Raw genomic sequence first — 25,926 nt, forward strand, 5'->3', positions numbered from 1 at the left:
TTTATAAAAATGTCATAAATACCACTGCGTCCATTTTATGGGCAATTTTACGACTGAACAGGCACAACGCAGCCGATTCGACAAAAGAAAAAAACAATGTAGGCCGACAAAAAGTGACGTATCCTCAAAGATATGTAAGCTTGTAAATATGGGGGCATATTTACTAGAAAATGATGCAGAATGGCGCTGTAAGCCATCTTGCTGCACCAAGCATCATCATTAGGAAATACGATGCATCCCTGTGATTTTCTCTGCGCTGGCGCACAATTGGCTGGCTAGCGCCAACGCATGCACCCTTGCACCATGGTGCAAGGGTGCCTGCATTGCAGGGATGATTGTGTTTGTGCAGGAAGAGACACCTTCCTGCACAAAAACAGTAAATGATTGTGTTTTCCTGGAACACACATACGGAGAACAGAAAAAGAGGAAAATAAAGGTATTTCTCCTCGTTGCGCTTTAACGCCTCCCCTGAGGACACCCACATCAACATCCATGGAACACCACTTTCACACAGAGTAATGCGTGAAAGGGGGCCATGTTTACAAGCTCACGAACGGCCATGCAGGGAGACTTTACATGGCCTTGTAGCTCCTTGTAAATTAGCTCCTCAGTATTTCCAGGTATATACCTGCTCTTCAAATACTATTCCAGCAGAAAATCTGGAGGTTTACAATTTTAAATATTTTGCCTTTCCACATTTTTACCCTAAGGGGTTTTGTAAAGTTTCAATTTTGTGCATTTTTCCAACATTCCCTATGGCCTTTTTGTTGCTAATCAATCCACTGTGAACAACAACTTTAATTTCTCTTTACTACTCTTGTGAATGGTAAAAAAAACTTGTGCTTTCAGATTTCTGAGTTATGGACACCAGCAAATCTGCAGATCCTAAGTCTCTAAATTATGATCTGTCGTTTGTGGCACACTCACACGTTTTGAGCCTCTACATTTCAAATAAGTGCACAATAATATGCTTTTCAATCAAGTCAGATGTATTTAAAGATGAATTTGACAAACTAATATTATTCAGATGAACTTCTTTATTAAAAGGTGTTTGTGATGGAGTGTGGTTCATACAGCAAAAAATAATACAATAACTTAGTCCTCTGCTTGCTAAGTAAGGCACTTCCACGAGCTTTAGGCGTTGCATACAAAAGCTTGCAAGGACTTCTGTACAATCATGGGGATGGCCACAAAATGTAAACTTTCATTATTCAAGTGTTATAAGAACTATGAAGAAGTAGGACACTGTACAAACATGGTAGGACAGAATGCAACCCCATGTGGTGTGGAGCGCAACCTGAATGAGTCAGTAGTGGCTGAAAGTTCTCGAAGGAGGATGACATATAGCACCTTTTATAAGTTTTGCCCTGAAAAGGGGGCATGGCGAGTATTTTGGTGCCTACGTGCCTTTTTCCCCTGTAAGATTCTTGATAGGTTTGACATACCAAAATGTAACAGGGATTGTGGGCTTCATTGAACTCAGTAATTACCGGGTAGGATCAAATCCACACCACTCATACTACCAACCCTTACTCAAATAGGGGATTTGCTCAATGTATTGGAATGTTTCCAACTGTTGGTAATGAGAGCCATAGGCTTGGTGAACAATGTGAAAGAGGTGTGTGATCTCAGTTGATTTGATAACGGGTGATCACCCACTCGTTCAAACAACATCTGTGAATTCTACACTGATCAACACATTTTGATTGCAATCATCACCTTAGATGGAAAGCACTTCTTGTGTTCTAGAGTTACACTACCATCCTCTTCCATGGTCCTTGCAAGTTAGGGGCTTAAGGGATGTTTGGTGAGCACTGTGAGGTCCTTTTGCTGCTTTCGCCCTGATAGTCCAGTGAGCAGTGCTTAACTTGTCTCATTGGTTTCCAGTGCTCGGCACCGGCACTTAGTTGTCAACACCGGCACTTATAAAGGTCTGCCACATGGTGGCGCTGTCTGTTTAATATAGAAATGAGCACAACAACACTCATTTATTAATTCAATACACATTAAAAAGGAGAAATACCTGCTGCCTAAACCATTCTAATGGCTGTGGGGGCTGAAATAGTCTGAATTATCACACCTGTAGGAGTGTGGTAGTGAGTTGTGCTAGTACTTTCATTGGCAGCGCTGACAGGGGCAATGGGTAGTACAAGCTACAGTGGCCACCTGACGAGGGCCCTGGCACTTATTTTTGTACAAATTAAGCACTGCTAGTGAGGCACACACACACTCCATCTGTTAGGGACAGTGGCATGTTTTAGTTAGCGTTAACTTGCCGTCAAAGCGAGGGAACAACTAGGGGCACATTCTGCATGCTCCCAAAGGATGGTGTGTACAACGGAGTCATGGTAATGCCATGCGCTACCATCGCATCTTGTGCGGCTTGGATGATGATGTTCGAAAATCCAGAACAGAGTAGATACTTTTTTTGAAAGGGAAAAAAACTTTACAGGGTTCTTGAATTTGTTAAGGAAGCATCATTTTGAGGCACAATTACCTCATATATTTTACATTCTTTCTTCACTCTGGTTGTAGCTGCAGAGTCTGACAGGCACATGCTGTACCTCTGTGTGGGGGATATTTTAGGAGCTGCTTCAAAAAGCTATAAAACAACTTATTACAACATCTGTCTTTAACTTCCTATCCCCAGTGAGCTTGGGTGGGCTCTTCATGTGATGGAATGGCAACAAGTTTGACATTACGGGCTGTTTCTGGCAGGATATGACACCTTACATTTATGTGCAGCGGGGAAGCAAACTTGGGAAGGTGATTCATGCCCCTCATGCTAATGAAGGGCGTTGTTTATGGACTGATCTCTGTCCTTTTCTACACAGCACTGGTTAAAGGGGGCTTCAGGTGAACAATGTTATAATAGGTCTCAAAACCCAAGCAGACATCATCAAAGGAACCTTCTGGGATGTCTATTGGTGGTGATTGTTAGAGATGCCAGACTGGTTAAAAATAACAGTTTTTTATCTCTACACTGGGTGTCCCTTTTCACGTAGTGGGCAACTACAGTTCAGTGTGCGGAGCAAGAGATGGTTCCTATACAACCTGTGTAGAGATCATGCTTGTCACTGGTACAGCAGTGTCATACAACACCATGTGCTCAATAAGTGGCTTTAATATACTTTGATCACCTTCCTTAAATTCCAAGAACAAAGGATAATTTAGTTAAGAGAAGCAGAATCTATTGGTCGTTAATACTCAATCAAGTCTTTTTAGAACCCAAAGAAAAAGAAAATGTCCCCATTGCTCTCAAGTTCTTTTTGGCTGTCCTGTAGCAAGCTGTACAGCTGGGAGGCTGATGCGAGAGATGGCCCATTGCTGGTCACATCCGTGTCCACTGGCTCAGCACACTGCTGGACTGCCCTCTGTATTCGCAGCAGCAAATCTGGGGACACCGAAGATCCCATAATGCTCGGCAGGAACCAGTGACGGAATATCTTGTCGCATATTACCTGAAGAAATAAGAGATAGCTGGTTAACTTTTTTTTACAGGAGACCAGTAAAAGTCATACTCTCATCTAATTGCATGGTAGCAGGACAAAAGTAGTGCATCAGTCCATTGCCTGTGTTTTGTGCCTGGACAGCATTTTAGTCTGGCATTTAGACAGACCGACAGCCTGTATTGTTATTCCCTACTCAGTGTGGTGTCGTCGTTTACCTTACCAGCACTGTGTCTTAGGTCCACACCACATTAAACAGTCCTAGATATTTTAGTGCCAAACTGCAACTCTAAGGCAGTGGGAGACTCCCTTGTGAGTACAATACTTTCATAGGTCCTTTACTTATGATTTTAGCAGCAGGGGAAGCTTTTACACACTGCCTCTTGCATTAAAATTAATTTGAACTAACCATAGGAACATGCATGCCATCTGCCCATTAATAGAAAAGTACATTTTAATAGAAGCAGCAATGCATTAAGGCAACCACGGAAAAACTGGGCACCTCCTGTTTGCCCAGTGTTGGGATTGTGAGAGGTACTTGGAATGGAAATTTTGGAAGTCCAGGCACTTACTATCACAGAGTACCTGTTTGCTTTTGAGATGTCTGCTACTCTCCTCTTAAAACTATTTCACTCTTGCTGAGAAATGCTGGTAGTCGCCTGTTTAAATTAAATAAAAGAAGAACAAGTCCTCAGTACCTGAGAGCACCTGCCGATTTAAAGCACAGACTGCGAGAGACCCATAGAGTTCCCAAAGTGCCCACAAGTCTGCACTGCAGGGGCAGTAATGCCGGCATTAAAAAATTGTCCTTCGAAACGCCTGCACATACCTGCCAACTTGAACAAAAAAACTCACTGTCTGCGGAGGGGGTGGTGCCTTGGAGTGGGAGGAGCCTCGTGCAGAGAGGTACCTATGAGGCACTTTTGAACACCTCCATGCCCCCAAGACCCCTTCTCCTCCCCCGAAAAAAGCTTGCTGAGGTTGGTGTTGATGTCCTGGGGTGTTTTCACACCCATTAGTGCCTCGGAAAATGAGCTGAAAAACAACTATTTCCAGTGGTTATTCAGCTCCTTTTCCCTGCAACAGTGTGATATCGGCTACTGACCATGTGACTGTGTGATGGGAGCCGATATCGTGTGTCACATTGCAACTTCGAGTCAGGGGCAAGCTGTGAACCTTCCTAAAGTCTGATGCTTGCATTGGCCAAAAGGGAAAGCTGTCCCTGTAAATCAGCTTCAAATTATCTCAGTAATCATGCTCTTCGTTTGAGGCAAGGCCCTGTTCTGGACTTGTTGCCCAGTTCAGGCCAACTATTGCATTATTCTGAGTCTATTCAGAGCTGAACGATTAAGGATCTGATGATGAGTGAGTCAGAGCAATGGTGCAATTTATCACACCCAATAAAATCCGCCTTCCGCGGTTCAGAATCTACCAAGTGCAGTATTAAGTTTTTTGGTAATAACATGCAGATTTTGGTGTTTATCAAATCAAAATACCACAGTAAATGCTAAGCAAGTTTTCCAGTTAAATTACAGCAGGTTTAACTTGTCAAAATGCAACAAAGGGTGAGGACTTTATCGTACCCGATATTTAAAGAGTGTGATAAATTCCAATCAACTCTCAATTCTGACACCTTCACATACTGAGTTTGCACAGGGGTTGGAAAACTTCGACCCACTCATAATCAGGGCGTGTGACTTCTTTTCTCACAACTAGCAATGAATTTCAACTGTTTTTAGACTTAGGTTTACAATAGTTTTGCAAGCCCGGTGCTGAACTTATGGAGGTGCATGGAGCTGCAATGAACAGTGTGCATAGAATTAATGAGAATTGCAAGCTATGGGCAGTATTTCGAGTGCTTTTGCCCCCACGCTACATTAACTTTACCACTTTGATTCTACTGAACCAATATATCATATTTAAGACACCACTACAACAACTCCAATACAGAAGATAATCACTTCATCATCAGCCTCATTCAGCATTATTTTTAGGTAAGCAACATATATCTATTTTTTTCAAAAATGTGCCATGTAAAGAGAAACATTTTAAAAGAAATAACAGAAGTGTTAAAGTTTTAAAGTGTCCAAAATAATAGAGCTTAATGTAAAAAAACTAGGCTTCTTATTTTGGTGCACTGAAGCATTTTTGTGTCTTCATACTTGTTTGTTGAAGAAGGTAAAGATCCCCCCATCTCCACTCTTACATTTCTCAAGATATCTCACATCTTTATAAATATATATATATATATACGAAAAACAGAGTCGGTAATGAAAGAGGGAATGCTAATGCTGCCAGTCTTGTTAGCGTGATCAAGACGAAAGTCGAAACGCGGTGCTGTGCAGTTGTGGAATAAATTATCTGCAAACGACTCAAGGTGTCCCTGATATTTTTGGATACGGAAATCATTGGTATTTTGGCATATATATAGGTCATGTGATCAAGGGAGGGATCTCCCGAAACGCGTCATGGCGGCATTGGCAAAATAAAATGATGCAAAAACCTGGGTCTACGCTTGTCTGTTCGAGTTTTGGATTTGAAGTAAAAGGCGAGTTTGGAGCTATATATATATATATATATATATATATATATATATATATATATATATATATATATATATATTCACTTAAAAAACCATAGGTTTCAGGCCTTATATAGTTAGGAATTAGCATTTAAAAAACCATTGAAATTGCTCCTATATAGTTAGTTGTACTAACTATATTTCGCGCACCCGCAATCCACTGCTCATGATGTCATATATTACATCATTCATGACATGGTCAGTGACATCACTGATGACATCACTGATGACATCTCAAATGACATCACTGATGACATCACTGATGACATCTCATTTGACATCACTGATGACATCACTGATGACATCATCCAGTGACTGTGTGTTTCTGTAAAGTTTAAATATGTTTTACATATTGAAGAATGAGTGGATGTATAAGTGTCAGAATGAAGGATTTAGTAGATGCGTGACTGACTGTATGAGTGAGTGATTAAATGTGTCTTACTAAATGCATGGGTTAGTGACTAAACTGTCTGAACGTGTGCATCAGTATGTCTGTTGTTGTGTTAGCTGCTGCATGTGTTGATCAGTAGCTATATGAGTGGTTATATGGGTTATTGATTTGTTGCCCAAGTATTTGAATGGGAGACTGAGTGTGTGTGTGGGTGGCTGGGAGGTGTGTGACTGTGCATAGATGTGTGAGCAGTTGATTCACTAGGTGTATGAGTTCAAGAGTGCATGTGGAAACAGCTATATGGGCGGTTGACTGTGTGCATGGGTGTGTTGGTGAGTGAATGGATATCTCAGTGCTACATGTCCAAGTAAGTACATATGTAAAACACAGTGCATGTGAGAGTTGGCATATATAAATGACTAAACATGAGAGCCAGTGAATTTGCGAGTGGCTGTATGGATCATTGTGTACTTGTATCAGTGATTGTATAAGAGAGTAAGTATGTGTTAATATATGTTTGAATAACTAAGGTGTTGTGTGTATAACTGTATAGTTGAGGAAATGGAAGTGTGGTTGATTCTTTGCATGACTGACTAGGTGTGTGAGTAACTCCATGGATGAGTGGCTGTGTGTGAGTGTCTGTATAGGTGTATGAGTGCATATGATAGTGTTGTATTGATGAGTGACTGTATGTATGAGTGATTCTATGGGTGAATGAGTGAATGTGTGGGTAGACCTAGGAATCAGTGAGTGTGTATGTAGTGACTGGTATTGGTGTGTCAATGGTTTCAAGAATGGTAGTCTGTATTTAACACTGGGTGTATCAAAGGTTATATTAGGTAGGAGGAGGTGCATCGTATTATCACATGAATGATATCATCAGTGATGTGATCAGTGATGTCAAATGAGATGTCATCAGTGATGTCATCAGTGATGTCACTGACCATGTCATGAATGATGTAATATGTGACATCATCAGCAGTGGATTGCGGGGGCGCGAAATATAGTTAGTACAACTAACTATATAGGAGCAATTTCAATGATTTTTTAAATGGTAATACCTAACTATATAAGGCCTGACACCTATGGTTTTTAAGTGAATTTGCAAGGTTTTTAAAATGCTATTTCCTAACTGTATAAGGCCTGAAACTTATGTTTTTTTAAGTGAATTTGCAAGTTTTTTTAAATGCTAATTCCGAACTATATAAGGCTTGAAACCTATGTTTTTTTCAGTGAATTTGCAAGGTTTTTTAAATGTTAATTCCTAACTATATCAGGCGTGAAACCTATATTTTTTTTCAATAAATTTAAAATGTTTTGTAAATGCTAATTCCATTAGCGGATAACGTTTATTTATGTTATTATCCTTCTGGGACCACCTGAGCAGCCATCTTGTTTCTCAGGAGAAGTGAGGCACAAGAGAGCACAAAACAAGAGTGGAAAATGTGAAAAGGGGGCAGTGTTGAGACCCCCTGACGCCCTAGCCCTTCTCAGGGGGTCCCAGAAGGACCACCAAGTGCAAACATTTTTTTTTTTTTTTAAATCGCGGGGTATGTGCACTGTCTGCGTACGGTGCGCGAACCCTGTGATTTTTAAAAAATTTTATTAATTTTTTTGCCCTTGGGGGTCCTTTTGGGACCCCCTGAGAAGGGCTAGAGGGTTGGGGGGTCTCTACCCTGCCCCCTTTTCGTGTTTTCCACTCTTGTTTTGGGCTCTCTTGTGCCTCAGTTCTCCTGAAAAACAAGATGGTGGCCAACACTTCCTGGTTTGGACAGTTTGAAACTCACTCGCGCATGTAAGCGTACGCGCACGTACGCGTACGGTTCGCGTACCGTATTCGTACGGTGCACGTACGGTGAGCGCATATCAATATATAATTTGCTCAAATTCAAATTTCTCAACAACTACTAGAGGGATTTTCACTAAATATAGAAAAGGCACTGCTGCATACCTGTCCCTACCATTTTGCCAAGTTTGGTGTAAATCCGTTCAGCCGTTCGGGCTGTAGCCGTGTCTAAAGGTCCCATAGAAAATGCCTTTTGAAAAATTTCAAATTCTATTTTTTCAAGAACTGCTGGAGGGATTTCCAAAAACATAGCAAAGGCAAATCTGCATACCAGGCCCTACCATTTTGCCAAGTTTGGTGTAATTCCATTCAGCCGTTCGGGCTGTAGCCGTGTCTAAAGGTCCCTATGGAAATTAACATTGTGAAATCTTTATGAAGAGGTTGTTCCAACAATGGCCCTAATTATCAAGAGGTGATGTAGATCCTATTACTTCAAAACATGTGACAGAAGTCTAGGAAACAAGTAATCATTTTTATTACTATTTTATTAGTATTTATTATGTTTTTTTCTTTTCTCTTGTTCGATATAAAACGTTATCTCATTTGCATATTTTATAAATATTTTCACTCAAAGGACATGATTTTTAGCAAATATATACAAAGTATCACAAAACAATTGTAAATACACCAATTACACAATTTGAGAAAAACACCACTTGATATCATATACACACACTCAAAAATTCATACACCCTCACATCCAAACTTCATTCATACTACACCAATAAAGGAAAAAGGGAAGAATAGATTCTGGGTTGGCCCGATCTCAATGCCAATATTAAGGTCTCAAAAGGGAATTGAGAGACCCCTCCACCAGGTCGACGCGTGTTTCGGTGGCTCTAGGCCACCTTCCTCAGGACCTTCTTGTTAACAGATTCCTTCAAGATATCAGGGGACCTAAAGATTATATGAAGAAGGCAAAATTCTGTCACTGGAGTAAAAAGGGGTAAGTTGATAGACTTGAGTAAATACGCATAATTATGATTAATTCAAAGACTCCTCACATAACCAGAGGTTGTGACAACAAAATTCATAATGAATGTACATAGGGGTGTACTGGACACAAAGACATTTGTTAGATGAGCAAGAAAACAGTTGTACAAAGACACCAACACAGAGATTTTCTAATTTCACTTTTCCGTCCATAATATGGAATCATGATGTATCAGATTTATATGATCGTCTACTTACATACAACAATGAGTTTTTCTTTTTAGTTTGTGTTTCTAAAATCCTATTGGCACCAGAGATCGACAGTATGGGTAGACAGGGTATATATATATCATGCACCCGAAAGATGCATAACGGTGTCTTAAAACTCCATATTTATAAATAACTTAACTTGTGTTGATTTATGCCTAAAAGAAAAGTGTTCTTACCTATTATAGGGACCCCATAATAGATACAGAAAGATGGAATAATATTTGTGATGGAGTTCGTATATTCCTTTCTATGTCCAGCTGGTAAAAAGGAAAATATTCTCTATTTAGAGGTGTTGGCTAACCCAATCTCGATGTAACAAAGTAGTGTAGTGAGAACACACCTGCTTGGCGGCTGGCATCTAACGTTCTGTTTGATACGAAGTAAGGTGACAAGAGCGGATATTTCTATAGATAGGGTATTCTCCTCATGTGAGTTTCTAAAGAAAATCAAACAAATGAAGGTCTTAAAATTGAAACGCCAGCTCTCGATATCTAATACCAGACCCCTAGGGATCCAAAGAGAAATCGGCTACATAAACAATGCCTCGAAGCGGAGGTGTCTTACACTTATAGATCTCCAAGAAGATTGTATTTATTTATTGGATACGCACCTTCTAAAAACGCTAACAGCTGCCGCACTGTTAATCCAAGGTTGGTTGAAGAAATAGCTGTTTCTTAAGGGGGAGTTATTTTCTTGTAGCAAGTTCTAAAAATGACAAAGAAATGAGGCTTAGAAAAATGAGAGCACTCAATTAGTTGAAATGGACCCCAGGCGATCTAAATCGTTTCAGTTATACATTAGATACGTAAAAATGAAGAGAATCTTACATTTGGCAATGTCGATGAGTTCTCAAGGGAGTGGAATTAAATATTAAGGCTGCTCGGTGGCTAAGTCCGGCCATCTGCAAAAAAACGGGATAAACGACAAAAAATCTGAAGGTAAAATTTACAAGAAGTAAAACCTCTATGGGTTCCACAGAGGAAGGAATCAGAAAATATAAGTAAAAGTGCCTACGGAGGCAAGTGCAATATGGTTGCAACCGAGAAATAGTTGTTCTAGCCGACATGTCTTGAATGTAAAGGATAGTACGTATCACAGCTACCATATAGGTCTTGCTTACCGGCGTTTCCTAACTCCGTGGCATGCACTCCCTTCTGTCTACCGATCTCGTGGTTCAAACGGCGTCCTCAATTCAGTGTCCGGTTTTATACGTCATATGAAGGTGTCCCTCCCCAGAAAAAACAACTACACTGCTGGCGTTCGCAATAGCACGTCATGGCGCTCTGGAAATAGACGACAGACTATGTTTCGCTCCACGATTGCTATCCGTAAAAACAAAGATTCGAGTGAGGACAGCAAATAGAGATGTCCCTTAATACGAAGGAAGGCTGATGCTTAAAAAATATATATATAGTACCCATGTTGTTGGCACTCGAAATGATGCATGATAACAACCTCTAATTAGCAAAATAAGAGAAAGTGGACCATACTACACTGCACAAGTTATCAAAATTAAGGATCAATGGACACGAAATAAGGACAAACACTAATGAAAGATTTCCAATCCAAAAAGAGCGATTCATACATGGGTCAGTGTATAAAACAGAGGGGTTTCTCATCCTGTGTGCATGGAGAACCGATCTGAAAGAAGAGTGATCGTATATGCTACCCTTTACAGTTATAATTCAAAATTCATAAGAAATAATTTTGTGCAGGTCTGCATACATGTATACAGTGGGTAACTGTACAGTTTAGTTCATTAGAGATATAAAGAGCAAATATTGTGCTACAGCTTAGATATCACAAAGGACTGAGATGGAGGAACAAACAGTTTAATTCATTAGAGATATGAAGAGCAGATAATGTGCTACAGCTTAGATATCATAAAGGACTGAAATGGGGGAAGAAACAAGAAAGAATGTGGTCAGAATCAAAAAGGGATCACCAAAGCTCTATTTGGTAACATACCAAGAAATCTCCTCATTTAGGGCCCGATGTAGGTAAATCCCATTTACCGATTTTGAAATACCGATTTTGTCAAGGGTGCAGGGGGTGTCCCTTTGACACCCTCTAGCACCCCCAAAACGGGCATGTGTGCAATGTGGCACACAGACATGCCCTAAGGGCACGTCTGTCTGTCACATGGCACATGTGTACATGCACAGATGTGCATGTACACAGGAATCGGTATTTTACCATGGATTTGTATACCATGGTAAAATACCGATTCTGTCAGCCATGTGCCAAAGGTAAATAGCCTACCTACATTGCATTTTCGGTAATTTTACCGAATCGGTAATTATTTTACCGATTCGGTACATATTACCGAATCGGTAATTTTACCGATTCGGTAATGATACCGATTCGGTAAAATTAGCGAAAATGTGCCCCTACATCTCGATAGCCCTTTACCGATCGGAAACGGCCGAAAATCGGTATTTTCGGCCGATTCCGATCGGTAAAGGGCTACCTACATCTGGCCCTCAGTCCGTGTTTCACGCAATCCAGATGGTAAATCCAGAAGGTTTCGCGTTTCTTCCGTGTAGTTTCATTTGATTGGCCTGGCCTCAACATTACCTTTTCCAGAATGGACCATCTGATTTCCTGCTCATTGGGATTTTTCTCCAGGCAATGTTGAACTAAAGGTGCCATAAGTTTTTTAGTCCTGATGGCAGACTTGTGTTCACTAAAACGTACTCGGAATTCGCGACCTGTTTCTCCCACATAGGCCAAACCACAACTGCAGAATAGAATGTAAATGATATTGTTACTGCGACAGTTTGTCAAAAAACGCAATTTTATTTCTTTATCGTTGTATTCAATGACATCAGATGTGATAGCTGAATCACATGCGTGGCATGAGCCACATCTGTGATTACCAAGGACAGCTGGCAAGCCTGTGACAGAGCGTAAGTTGTCTGAAAATGTACTTTTTATTTGTCTGGTATGAACCAGCATATCTCTGAGACTTTTGCTTCTTCTGAATGCTAACAGAGGAAGAGGCAAGGGAGGGGCATGTTCGTCAGAGTTCAGGATTCTCCAGTTCTTATTAATGATGTTTCTGATTTTAAAGTTCAAAGTGGAATGATTAATTACACAAGTAATCCGGTTATGATTTGGACGTTTAGTCCCCTGGAGTAGTGCCGCTCTGTCATAATATGTAACTCTTTTGTAAGCATGTCGCACAAGACGATGGGGATAGCCCCTCTTGATAAGTCTTTTTTGAAGTTCATCTCCATGTTTGTGAAAGGAATTCATATCCGTACAATTGCGACGGATACGCAGAAATTCCCCAAAGGGAATAGATTCCCTTTGGCAGTTAGGGTGGTAGCTGTCGAATTTAAGGATGGTATTTTTTGCTCTGCTTTTCCTAAAGAGGCTCACTGTCAGATGTCCATCATTGCCCTCAATGCTGATATACAAAAAGTCTACTTTCTGGTTATTGAAGATCACTGGGAATTTCAAATTTGTATAACTGGCATTAGGCCAAAGGATAAATGTTTGCAAAAGGTCAACTGAGCCGCTCCAAATAAAAAAAATATCATCTATAAAACGCTTCCAAACAGAAACATTTTCAAAAAATAGAGCTAGTTCATTATACATATACAGTGTACTATACCCAATAAATCAAAACAATTATAGATGAACTATAATAATAGACCTGGGTACTATACCCGAAAATTGACACATTACAATGGATATGCCACAGTGAACTTTCAGTCACAAAAGTGCAGTAATTGAAATGCACACAATGTCCTTTTTCTGTTACTTTTATTTTTTCTCACTAAATTGTAACTACAATTCCCATAATGCTTCATAACCGGCTAACATGGGATAGTACAAAAAGCAACACTGTGGAGGGACTAACCGACCGTGAGCAAGGCCAGTTGTGGCTGAAACGCGTTGGTGGGGTTAAGTGAAATAAACAAGGCTTGAAAAGTATCCTGGTTGTGCCGCCTCCTTTGTATACTCAATTTTCCCTGGGTCACACTGCGGAGCGCTCTCGACTGGCTTAAGGATCACTTTTAAGTATGGGCGGAAAATCCGTTCCGCTCGCGGATTTTGCGGATTTTCGGTTAATTCGCAATCCGCGAGATTCGCAAATTTCCCGCCAAATCCGCGCGCAGCGGATTTTATGGCTTGCTCGCACTGTTCGCGTGAGTTCGCGGCTTCCCAGTTCAACTTCGCGCCCCGCGAATAAGCGCTAAATTGCAGAAATACGATCTTAGCAAAACTGAAACTACTTACCAGGTTCAAAAGTTCAAGCTCATCATTAGTAGCCATTTCCTGTAGTGCTTCCTGAGTGGCCCCTCCAGAGTTCAGTTGCCTACTTGCAACTATTATGTGACCCTGCTCTGACCCTCAGAATAGTTACACATATGCCACAAAGGTCCTGAATTACAGCTAAGGGAGACAAGCAGGAGCCAGGCTGGAAGTTCAAATCCAGTGACACATTAATCAGCCCCTAATTCATTATTGTCAGTTGGGGCAGGGCAGGTGTTGTAACTAATTTTGCAACAATGAAAGCACTTAGCAAGTGCAAAAGATCACTAATCAGGAAGCACTAAGGAAGCAGGTGCCAGCTAAAAAAATATTCTGTGACACATTAATCAGCCCTAAATTAATTCAGGTCACTTGAGGCAGGGAAGGTGTGCTTTGCTTTGCCACAATAATGTACACTGGACAACCAGAGGGTGCTGTGATGAAACAGAGGGTGGCATGGGTGGGCCAGAGGGTGGCATGAGTAGTCAGAGAGTGGCAGTGGTGACAGAGGGTGGCAGTGATGAAGAAGAGTGTCCCAAACAGGCTGGACACGTAGAAACAACAAGTTCGCAAAACTTGCGACCCGACAGGTAAGTTCGCGTTTGCGAAATTGTACAAAAACCCTCGCGAACTGGCAGAAACCCGCGCGAACACAAAAAAAATCCGCGAGAATTCGCGGATTTTGCGGATTGCGAGTTCGCAAATCCGCAAAATTCGCGAACGCGAGATTCGCAAAATTCGCCCATGCTTGATCACTTTGTGTAGCGATATATATATATATATATATATTTATTTACTTCGATGGGGTGGACAGGGATACTATTAGGCATATGAAAGTAACACCAATGTCGGATTTTATTTGTTTTATTTGTGAATTATTCGTTGCCTTTTATTTACGACTAATTATTTAATGTGATGTGATTAAGTTACAAGTGGGCTATCGGAATTAAATTGTGACACTATGGACTAATAGTACACATTCAGGAAATTAGGACATGTATTGGCATTAAGAATATTATAATGTTTATTTGATTTTAGAAGATCTGGGACAGTAATTGCCATTGCTCTCAATGTAATGTCTGATCAATTTATAAAGATCGTCAAAAGAATGCCAGTGAAAAGCAAAAGGAATAACAGATGCTGGGAATGAGCATTACAATCAGAGTAACACATTCTAAGATGGCCCCCATTGTAAAAGTATTCGTTCTATGCATCATTTGGATTGAAACATACAGTTTTTGTTGTAGATGTCACTATAAACATGATCTGTATAAATGGGGCAATATGGCGTGTGGGTCTCCGACACAGAGATAGCAAGAGCAGAAACGCTTCTGTTTTGCGTATCTACTTGGCTATACATTGGTATATCAGCTACACCCCAGGAGTGCCTGTCTTCTGTACCGTGGCGAAATACCAAAATGATAAGTGAGTTATACCCTAACTGACTACGGCACCTGCTGATCATGGAGCTGTAGCTCAGTCGTGGAAAAACAAATGAGCATCACAAAAGAGACTTCACAGGTGATGTATGTATATAACGTTTGATTCAACACACACTGACACACAATAATGAACATCACATGACGATCATGTATTTCTGGGCATAAATCCCACTTGGAATTATTACTACCAGTACTGGGCCCAACTTTGTTAAAATGACATCAATGGTATGCACACTTGGGAGAGATCCTTTTCTATGCCATCAAGCACACTTATGTGGTGCACACTTGTGAAAGATCCTATTCCACACCCCCTGCACCTTTATGCAGTGCAACACATTTTCCACCCCAGGCCCACGCTGGGAATTCTTATAATTCAATACCACACAGTTATAGGGTGCACCCTAGGTCACAACAATATCAGAAATATGTTCAGGCAAAGAAATATAACACTTTTAGGCAGCATCGAAGACCCAGGACCCATGTGAAAAACCAATGTCAAACATAGTATTCTTCTGGCAAGAAATCAACACTGCCAGCAAGTGTCGTTCTTCACAGGCAGTACACAGACTTTCACTCATACATACACACTCACTCGGGACCGATACATAGTGCAACAATTATCAGGCAGGTCTGTATTGGACGCACTCGTACACATACGCACACAGCACCGTAATGCTGTGCAAATGATATCCAGCAGGCCAATTGATAGCACACTGCAGACCCCGTGGCCCAAGCCTCCCTTCACCCTCCAACTTACCCCGACTACCCAATGCCCACGGATTGGAGATGACCAGCCCGCCCTCTAGATACGTGCCCACTCAGGCCAAGGTCACACTTAGTCAGGGTCCCAGGGAAAAGGTTGGGATAGGCAGCAGGACTAATTAGGAGCCAGTCGTCAAATGGGGATTTGGCCACCACCCAGGAAGTTCACTGACCAAATGCGGAGCAGAAGCAGGCTGAGGGAGACAGTTGATCATTCAAAAGGGTTCCACAATGTGCCTTATGGCACCAGCCCAGTTCTGCGAAGCACAGGGGAGGGGTCATGCAGTCTCTTGACCTGTTTCCGATCGCTCTCAGAAGCATTTTTTCAGCCATTTAATCACTCTCACTACCTAAGGCTAGATCTGGACAACACTACCTGGCAACACGATGTTGTCAGGAGCTGGGTGAGGAGAGAGCAGTTGTTACGCCACACTGAGGGCCCAAAAGAAATGAAACGATAAAAGAGGAATGACGCAGGGAAGCCTCTCAGAAGAACAAGTTACCCCGGCAGGTACACGTTGATCAGAGTTGCACTCTGGCAATCTGAGCACAAATCTGGTGAGTGATGATATGAGTTGCACCAGGCAATTCGGGTCTCACACAATACAGAGTTGCCTTCCTCCCTGGAAATGGGGCACAACGTCTGATGCACGTTGCTCTGAGTCGCACCAGACCATTCCGGTCACACACTATGAAGCGTTGCTAATTTCATACCTCCCTGGATATGAGGCACAATATCCAGTGCGCATCACACCCGACAATCCTGGTCACACACAACAAAGAGTCTTAAAGTCCAGGCCTCCCTGGAAAAGTGCCACATAAGATGAGGCATTACTAAGGTTACACCCCCACCTCTGAGTGTTGCCACCTGTAATTCAGATACCGCATGCATTGAGCAAGCAGTCGGCGTGCCACATGAGAGAGATGCGGCACGATTGATCAAGTGGGCCACGCTGGATCCCACAACCAGTGAATTCGCTCACCACCAACAGGACGCTTATTCATGTGGAGGTCTCCACAATGCAGTGGCCCCACTCCTTAGCTGTGGGCAAGACTTCTGGGGCTCTGCACAAGGAAATATGGCCTTACAGACATAATTCTTAGTTCCACGCTCAAGCTGTGCTACCAGTTGGGATCCAGAAGATGATGTGGGCACTTAAGAGGGCACTGATCTCCATGTGTCACATGTGGAAAGTGTGGGTCCCTCGCATGAGATCTTTGATATCTGTGAGACATCCAAAAGAACAGGTGGCAAGCCAACAAGCCCTTGGAGAGCACACTTCATCACTTCATGGTGCCACACTGCAACAGGTAATCACCCATGGCCAGTCACTATTCAGGAAGGGCGCACGGTCCTTTATGAGGCTGCTCCACTGCAATCGTCTATTGCAGCCTGAAGTAATTTCAACAATCCCCCCCATGTTAGCCTATGGGAAGAGCAAACCTCATAGATAGTGAAAACATAGATGGGTATTCTTCTCTACCTGGATAGGGAACACATGTGTACCTTCCCTGCCTGTCACGTAACACTCACTTCACCCCTTATGATGTACCTTAGGGGTGCTCTAGTGGTAGTGAAAGGTCCCCCCAGGATTAGCTAGTGGTTTAGAGAGCCAACCAGAGCACAAGTGCAATTGCGCACACATCTCCCTGCAATAGCAGGCTGGACACATGTCTAAAACACCATAGGTGCACGTGCGCAAACACCGACCTGCAATGGCAGGTTGGACACTTATTTAAAACACCATAGGTGCAAGTGTGTGCACTCAGGCCTGCAGTGGCAGGCTTGAGATATACATTTAAAAACATCAGGTAAGCACCCCTTTCTAATGTGTGTAGGAAGGGCGCGCACACTTTCACACTTCATTTAGAGTGGTGAAGTGCCCAGAGCCCTAACGCCACAAAAAGAGAATCAGCAAAACCCAGGAGAAAAAAGCAAAAAGATTAGGGAAACACTATCTGACGAGTTTCAGGTCTGCCAAGGGCGCTTATTGAAAACATTGTTGACAAACATCCTGTACCAAAGATATACGACCTGCTTTCTATGTTCAATGGACCCACAGTATTTTCTACTTTAGACTTACATAGCGCCTAGCATAGCACCAAATAAACTTGGTGAATTCAAAGCATTTGACTGCTTTTATCACACCCTGTAGTATGTACCAGTTCAAAAGGATTACATTTGGTCTAACATCAGCATCTTCGGTTTTCCAGAGAGTCATGCAAAATATGTTCATGGATATGGAGAATCAAGTAAAATACTTTCAGGACGATATCCTGGAATTCGCCAAAACAGAGGAGGGATGTTTCGGTGTTCTTCAAGAGGTTTGCGGGAGACTATCCATGAAAGGTCTTGTTTTGTGCATTGAAAAATATAAATAGTTTGAGTCCCAAGTGGATTACTTGGGACATACAATGTCTGCCAAAGGTGTGGTGCCCTAAGAGAATCTTGGTGATGCTATCAAAGCAGCAACCGTACCTGATGAGAGAAAGAAATTGTTCTCCTTAATTGGGCTGTGTGAGTACTATGGTAGATTTGTGATATAATTTGCCACTGTGATGGAACCTCTGAGGAATTGATTATGTAATGATTACAAATATGTGTGGGAAACTGACCAGCAAAATGCATTGAGTATATCAATTCACTAATTATAAATTCACCTAACCTGCAGCCTTTTACAGAAGGAAATATGTGTGTGATATCAGTGGAAGTCAGTGCTGTTGAGCTTGGTGCTGAGCTGTCACAGAGATGAGGTATAACTGAGTGGAGAAGGTGGTAGTGTGTGCTTCTAAGACATTAAACAAAGCCAAATGCAAGTATTCCGTTATTGAACGTGAGTTATTAGCCTGTGTTGGCTACAAACTACTTTAGACATTTTGTCTGTGGAAATCGTTTTGCTATTGTGACGGATCACAAGCCCACTAGACCAATTTAGTCACCTAGCAGTGGAAGAAATTCTACTGCCTGTATTACCAGATTGTCCTCCAAGTTACAGGAGTATAGTTTCAATATTAATCATGTACCTGGACAATTGAATAAAGCAGCATATTTCCTCTCCTGTTTACCCCGATTTGAGATGAGAGAGAAAAATGAATGAGGATGAGGATTTTGATGTGGTGGCCCGTTTAAATGATGTATGTGTAAATAGTGCAGAAGATAATGAGGAAGATATGTGGATTGGTGAAGATGCTACGGTTGAAGAACTTAACATGGTCCAAAAAAAAATCTTGTTGAAGGCTGGCCAAGTATTAAAAATCGCTCCCTTTTGTTACTGTGGATACTCGTGGGGGCACTTGGTCACTCACCCCTGTACCCTGACTTGCTGGTTGCCTGGTCTCCTGTCCATCGCCGCAGTTCTTCAGCCTTCGCGGTCGCAGACCAGAGGGGGACTACGTCATCCAGGCTCCCTTGCGGCAGAAGCCGCCACCGCCATTTCCGCGCCCGGAGGCGCTTTAAAACTGAGGGCAGCCCCGCGTCGCGTGACCGCGCGCAGGCTAAGCCCGGGCAAAGGGCGGGCCGTCTTAGGCCGTCAAAGCAGGAAAAGGCTGGGCTGGGCAACCCCTCGAACATTCAGAGAACTGTAAGACATATCATCATCTTTGACTACCCTTACTGTTAATTAATGATTGCTGTTGCTTTGAGTATTGTTGAATCTTGTTGAGGTCTAGCTCCAATGCCTAAAGGGAAGAAAACAGGGGTGGGAGGGTCGGTGAGTGGTACGCTGGATCAGTTCATCACCAGGGCTGCGTCAGTCCTCAAGCATGAAATTGCCATCACTGAGCGGTGTCTCTCATTCGATCCAATGTACATTAGACGCTCATCCCTGGGGCCCCTAATGTGTGTCACCTCCCCAAATGTGGTAGAAGGGCCTACCTCTCTATTAACCAATGAGGATGATAGCCAAATGAGCTCAGATGAAAGTGCTTTAGTACAGCGGGTGCCTGCAAATGATGATCCATGTAAAATTGTAATAGCTTACCCGCAGACACGGTTAATAACAATGGGGCAAACACAAAGAGGAAGAGACTGGAGGTCACACATAAGGGGAGAAATCCTAAAATATCGAAAACTACTAAAACAACAAATCCGAAACAAGGGCCATCTATGAGCGATACCCCATTATCACCAGGTGCAGACCCACTGACTGATAGCCGAAAGATTCCAAATGACAGCGGGGCAATTAATTCTAGTTCTACCTCTCAGCAAGCTGGAGGATCAAGTGCTCACACAGAGCAAGTTGTAAGATCATTGATTCTCCCACTTCTTGAGAGGATAAAAGTGGTAAATGAAAGGCTAGAGAGATTTGAACAAACGACCCTAGATAATTTCTTCTCTCTAAAAAATTTGATAAAATCAGAGGCAAAAGAAAGATCGCAAAATGGTGCGGTTCCTTCAAGGGAAACTGTAATGGTACCAGTGGCTGTAACTAGTGAAGCTGCTGTGCAATCCTTAGACACCATAACACAAAATAGTTCTACTACTAACAAACAGGCAAGAATAGCTCCTGGTAAAGGCATACAAGGATCCAGTAGTAACACATGTAGATGCAAGTCGGGGAAGGGAACTAGCCCTAAAAGTGTAGCCAAAGTGAAAGATAATAACAACAGTAACTTGAAATCCTCATTGGCTACTGTTGATCTACCGCCAGAGTCACTACCATACGTTGTTGTACTCACCGGCGTACCTGAACTGAAGAGTGGAAAAGTTGAATCCCACCAAGAACTAAAAAACAAAGTGACATTCTGGCTAAGCAGGAATAGGCCGCTTCCAAGAGACATGAATGGAGAAGTCCTGTTTGTCAGAAGAGTCAACTGGGTAGGTAGAAGAGCTAAGGATATACCTGGGGATTTGATTATTGTAAACTTTAGAGATAGGCATGTAGCAAGGCTTATTTGCAATGAACAACACTATATGGACTACAATGGAATTGGCACACAAGATCTAAGTTATTTTTATAACTTAGCGGCTGTGCTACCATTGGCCCACCGCTCGGGGGGGGGCTCAGGAAGGGGTGACGGGCAGACTAAACACTAACTTCTCAGTAGTTACTAAAAACCAATTTGCAGGGTTATATGGGCTAGAGGAGGAGGACTGACTGGGGGAAGACGAAGGACGGAACCTAGTAGCCACAAGGGTTGTTGACTCAAAGGGGGTGGGCCCCAATACAAATATCAGTGACCCAGAAATGACTAAACAAAGTACAATAGACATGATGTTGAATAACAAACTCTTTGAAACAGGGAGCTTGGGGAATAGCATCAATATACTTAGTAAAGATAAGGCCAGCAACTTTCAGTGGGAAGGGAAAAATAAGGGTAGCACTCCTGAAGGCCTGAGTTTGATCGAGCTCGAAAAACCAGGAAATGTTGTCCCTAAAATAGTGATGACTGAAGGTGTAAAAAATACGGAATATAATACACTGGGCACTAGGCCCCAAGCAGAGGTTAAATTAATGTCCTGGAATTTTGCGGATATAAGGAAAAACTTGAGTGACCCCGCATGGCATGAGTATATTGATAATGGGGACATTATTTTGTTCCAAGAAACGTGGGGGTGGACAACTATTTCAAAATAGGATACAGATCTTTCCATATAGCGGCAATTAAATCAAACAAAGGAAGGCCCTCTGGTGGCCTGGTCATCTGGACAAAGATCACACTGGCAATTGACTATAAGCAAATTGACTGTAATAGCCCTGACATTTTAGTAATAAAGTTTAAAGACACTAACCATAGAGATGTCTGTATTTTTAATATCTATAACAGACCCATGTCTTCAAATAAGGAATCAGAGACCATAGTCCAACTAGATGATGTCATCTCTAGATTTGATCATAAGACCATGATGATTATAGGAGGCGACTTCAATCGGAAGTTCGAACCCATAACGGGCCTAGAAAATACCTTCGAGCTGGAAGATAACGCTAACAATATCCCTCTGCTGTCAGACTGTCCGATCAAACCTACTTTTAGACGGGGCTGTTGTGCTAGTCATCTGGACTATATAATGGTATCAATAAGCTTGTGGCCAAGGACGATAGATCTGGTGGTGGAAGATCGCATAGAGAGCGACCTCTATCCGCTCATCCTGACCCTTTCAAAGTCACTATTTATGCTGCCTGCAGAGGGGATAGCTCACCTTCAAAGCACGAGCACTTACCCTTTTGTGTCCAACAATCGTAGAGCACTGAAATGGCCCGTAGTCATGGGAAATGACTGTATTAATAAGAAAATATATGAGTTCTATGCAAAGCTAATGTCTCCCTAGTTGATGGTCCTGCCAAGAAAACTCCACTAATAGAGGTGCACGGAAAATTGATACCGGGGCTTAGCGAAATACTTACTAAAGCAATTAAACGGGCAAATACTGGGCAAAGTAACCCACCAAAGGATGGAATATGGTATGATAAAACATGCCAAGGAAAGTGTTATCCCGGTGCACTCAATATTTTTTGAAATTTTCAACAAAGTTAATTAATTGTTAAGGTGGTGCTCTAGTCGTCACACGTAGTCTGAACGTGCCTTACAAATGACCATGAATATTGAGGGTAGAACACACTATCCTCGAGGCTGAGCACTCTTTTTACAAAGAAAACAAGTTTCTACTCCAAGTTCATCTTTTTCAAGTTCATCAGCTTTATTTTCGTGATTCAAATTTTAGCAGTTGATGCGTTTTATACGTTTAGGCAAAAAATTCCTGACAAACATAATTCCATTCTTATGTAGTCATAGTGTGATTTTCAAAGATGTTTCCATCCACCCAATGCATTTTGGGTCCACAACAACATGACCCTTCGTCAGGGGTCTGAAAATTAAGCGCAAACAGGACCAAATTAGTCACTCTCATATTATAAAACAACACAAGACATTACACTTTGTCACAACGCGATACCAAAACTCTTCAAGTGATAGATCAGTGAAAATAAAACAGCGGTAATTCACATACTTTTTCCGAAGTTTAACCTGCGACTGCATTAAACTCTAACCAACAAATCTCAAAAATGCATATTAGACTCTTAAATCAAACTCTTTATCACTTACGAGTAACAGGACGCAACGGCGTCTTCACAGTTGGGATTCAAATTCCGCGTGTGTAAACGGAAGTTCTAATCGCGAGATTTTAAATCACATGATCGGGCTCGCGGCCAATGGCAGCGCGGTGGAACCGGTCATGTGAGAAAACTTCTCCGCTTACCGAACAGTCAGCATGGGAATGGTTCAGAATTTGAATCTCAAACTTTATATGTATCACATATGAATGACAATATATTGTGCTAAACGGTGACTTAAAATCTTGCTGTAATAAACAAACAATTCAAACATCAAGATACTGAAACAGTATATGGGGATCAGACAATGTCAAAAGTCAACGCTCTAGTTTAAATGGATCATAAAAAACATGCATGTTCAATCCGATCATTTAGCCCGACGGGCTGGGTTGAGTTCAGTTTTTTTTATCCAATGAAATTCTGCCCTTAGTCTCTGTTTCGAAACATTCCGCCATGACAAAGTGGAATTGATAGCAGCTGTAAAAGGGAAAGATATATTAACCGTAAGAGAAAAAAGGAAGCAATACAAAAGAACAACAGTGATGGTGAAAAAGGGTTGGGATGAAAATGTTTGGTCAGAATTGCTGGAAGCATGCAAACTAAAAGACCAGTCAACGTTCTGGGGTCCCCTAGCTAGGGGAAAGAAAGAAGGGACTTGTTTTTAGAGGCAAATGTCTGGGTCACACATTTGGCGGAAATGATCAAAGGTGTAATGAAGAAGATGTAGGACCAAATTGAAGTGTGACACCTTTATAGTTTAGCATGATAGATACTCTAACAGCCATTAATGCAATTAAATTGGGGAAAGCACCAGTTCCCGACAAAATACCTGGGAACCTTTGGAAACACGAGAACATGTTGTGGGCCCTCATATTAATCTTCTTAGTAATGAAATTGCAAGAGGTGCCCCAATTCCTGAGACATGGAGGGGTGCTGAAATTGTGACCATCTTTAAAAAGGGGGATAGACTCAACCCAGCGCATTACAGACCTATCAATCTGACTGACGTTCTTCAAAAGGTTTTTGCTCGCCAAGTACTAAGCAAGCTAAATGCTTGGATCCAAGAAAACTCTATTTTAACTAAGCACCAGGCTGGTTTTAGAGGGAAAATTAGCACATTCAATCAAGTTTTTAGATTTTCATGTTTGATATGGAAATACATTAATATTAGGAACTCCCACCTTTACGTGGCTCTCGTTGACCTCAGAGCGGCCTTCGATCTTGTCCCCAGAGGCAGCCTGTGGATAAGACTAAGGAACCAGGGTGTCCCTGGGGAAATACTCGAACAAATTAGTAGGCTGCACGAGGGCAATTATGCAAGGGTGAGGTGGGGCCCAAATGGAGAACTATCGGAGAGTATAGATATAAAGAGAGGCATCAGGCAAGGCTGTGTGCTGCCGCCGACTCTTTTCTCCTTGTATGTAAATGACATACCGGACTCCCTCTTGGGCTGCGAGCATGACTCTCCCAAGTTGGGTGGTCAAGCAGTGCGGCATTGTTATTTGTAGACAACACTATTTTAATCTCCCAGACCCCAAGAGGATTACAGAATTTGCTCAATAATTTTCAATCCTATTGTGTGGATAAGAAGCTGGAGATTAATTTGTCTAAAACAAAGTACATGTCAATTAGTCCCCATAAGAGTTTCAAAAAATTAATTACTGTTAATAATGAAATGATCGAGCACATGCACAGTTTTAACTATTTGGGTTTTTCACACTTGATGCAAAAATGAACTGGAAGCCACAAATTGATAAATCCAAAGCATTTTAACACAAAACCTAGCACCTATAGCCAGAAGGCACAGGAATAGTTATACCAGAGCCGTATCCCCCGCAATGGAGCTGTTTAAGTACAAAGCTCAATCTGCCACACTTTATGGGGCGGAACTATGGGGCCATACTGCCAAACATGCTTTTTAAGTACATGAAAATATCTTTTTTAGACAATTACTAGCAGTACCACATCGCACCCCCTTATCCCCTCTTTTTCTGGATTTGAATATACACCACTCTAATGACCATGCGATTTTAGATATATTGGATACGCCTGTGGTCAACGGACAAATTAGTTGACTACAGAGAAGCACTAAAAGAAATAATGGAAATAAGGATCACGACTCGGTTGGTGTGGTTGGCCCATATCAAGAATTGGTTCCTTAAGTTGGGGTTATATCATTACTGGACAGACCCCGGTTCTCTGACCCTATCCTGTAAAAAGGTATTGCGGGAAAGGTTCTGGGAATCTGTCCTAAACTCCATAATACATAACCCAAAAATGGGAGTACTGACCCTTAAGTTCCTTGTTGCGAAAATATAAAGTAAATTTGAATGTTTTATGGACGAAATTTTACCAACCACAGCAAAAGCATTGTATCTGAAGTTCCGCTATGGCATTCTCCAAATTAAAGCTAGCACAGCAAAATGGGCATGTAATAAGGGCTCTATGGGGAATGTTATGTCTGAAAATTGCGAACTGTGTGATATTGGCACAAGGGAGGATGAGGCTCATGTCCTATTCTCCTGCACGGCATACCATCATATTAGGAAGAAGTGGCTAAAACCTATTTGTCACCTTCTAGGTTTCAGACATATTAAGGAAGCAGAAAGAGTGTTTAAAGGTGAAACAACACAGACTATTGTATTCAGCTTAAGTCGATATCTCCTTGCTGTGGCAATAGTATGAAGAAGACGAGGTCTGAAACTGTAACAATCTGTGTTGTAGGACAAGATATTGGACACTAAAATAATATTGATGTAAAGTGGTTCTGTGTTTATTGGCGGGCACGAAATTGAACTATTCGTACATCCCAGTTCTGCTAAACTCAATGGATGCAATACCCTTTAAATTTTAGACGTTTTTAATATGTTTTTAATATTGCTAGTAACATTAACTAATAATAGTACCTGGTATTTATTACTATTTATTCTTGTTTATAAC

The 25,926-nt window shown here is 41.7% G+C and overlaps 1 protein-coding gene across 1 annotated transcript in view; it reads right to left on the reverse strand.

Annotated features, from left to right (window-relative positions):
- Positions 1–1,025: 1,025 nt before the first annotated feature.
- DIPK1C (divergent protein kinase domain 1C) overlaps positions 1,026–25,926 on the reverse strand; it is a 386,763-nt gene continuing 361,862 nt past the window's right edge. Inside the window, exon 4 of the mRNA XM_086965226.1 lies at positions 1,026–3,461. Within this exon, the coding sequence (XP_086821352.1) occupies positions 3,222–3,461 (240 nt within the window). The 3' untranslated portion in view covers positions 1,026–3,221. The remainder of the gene's footprint in view (positions 3,462–25,926) is intronic.

Source organism: Lissotriton vulgaris, chromosome 4_1 (genome assembly GCF_964263255.1).
Source record: "Lissotriton vulgaris chromosome 4_1, aLisVul1.2, whole genome shotgun sequence".
Classification (NCBI taxonomy): Eukaryota; Metazoa; Chordata; class Amphibia; order Caudata; family Salamandridae; genus Lissotriton; species Lissotriton vulgaris.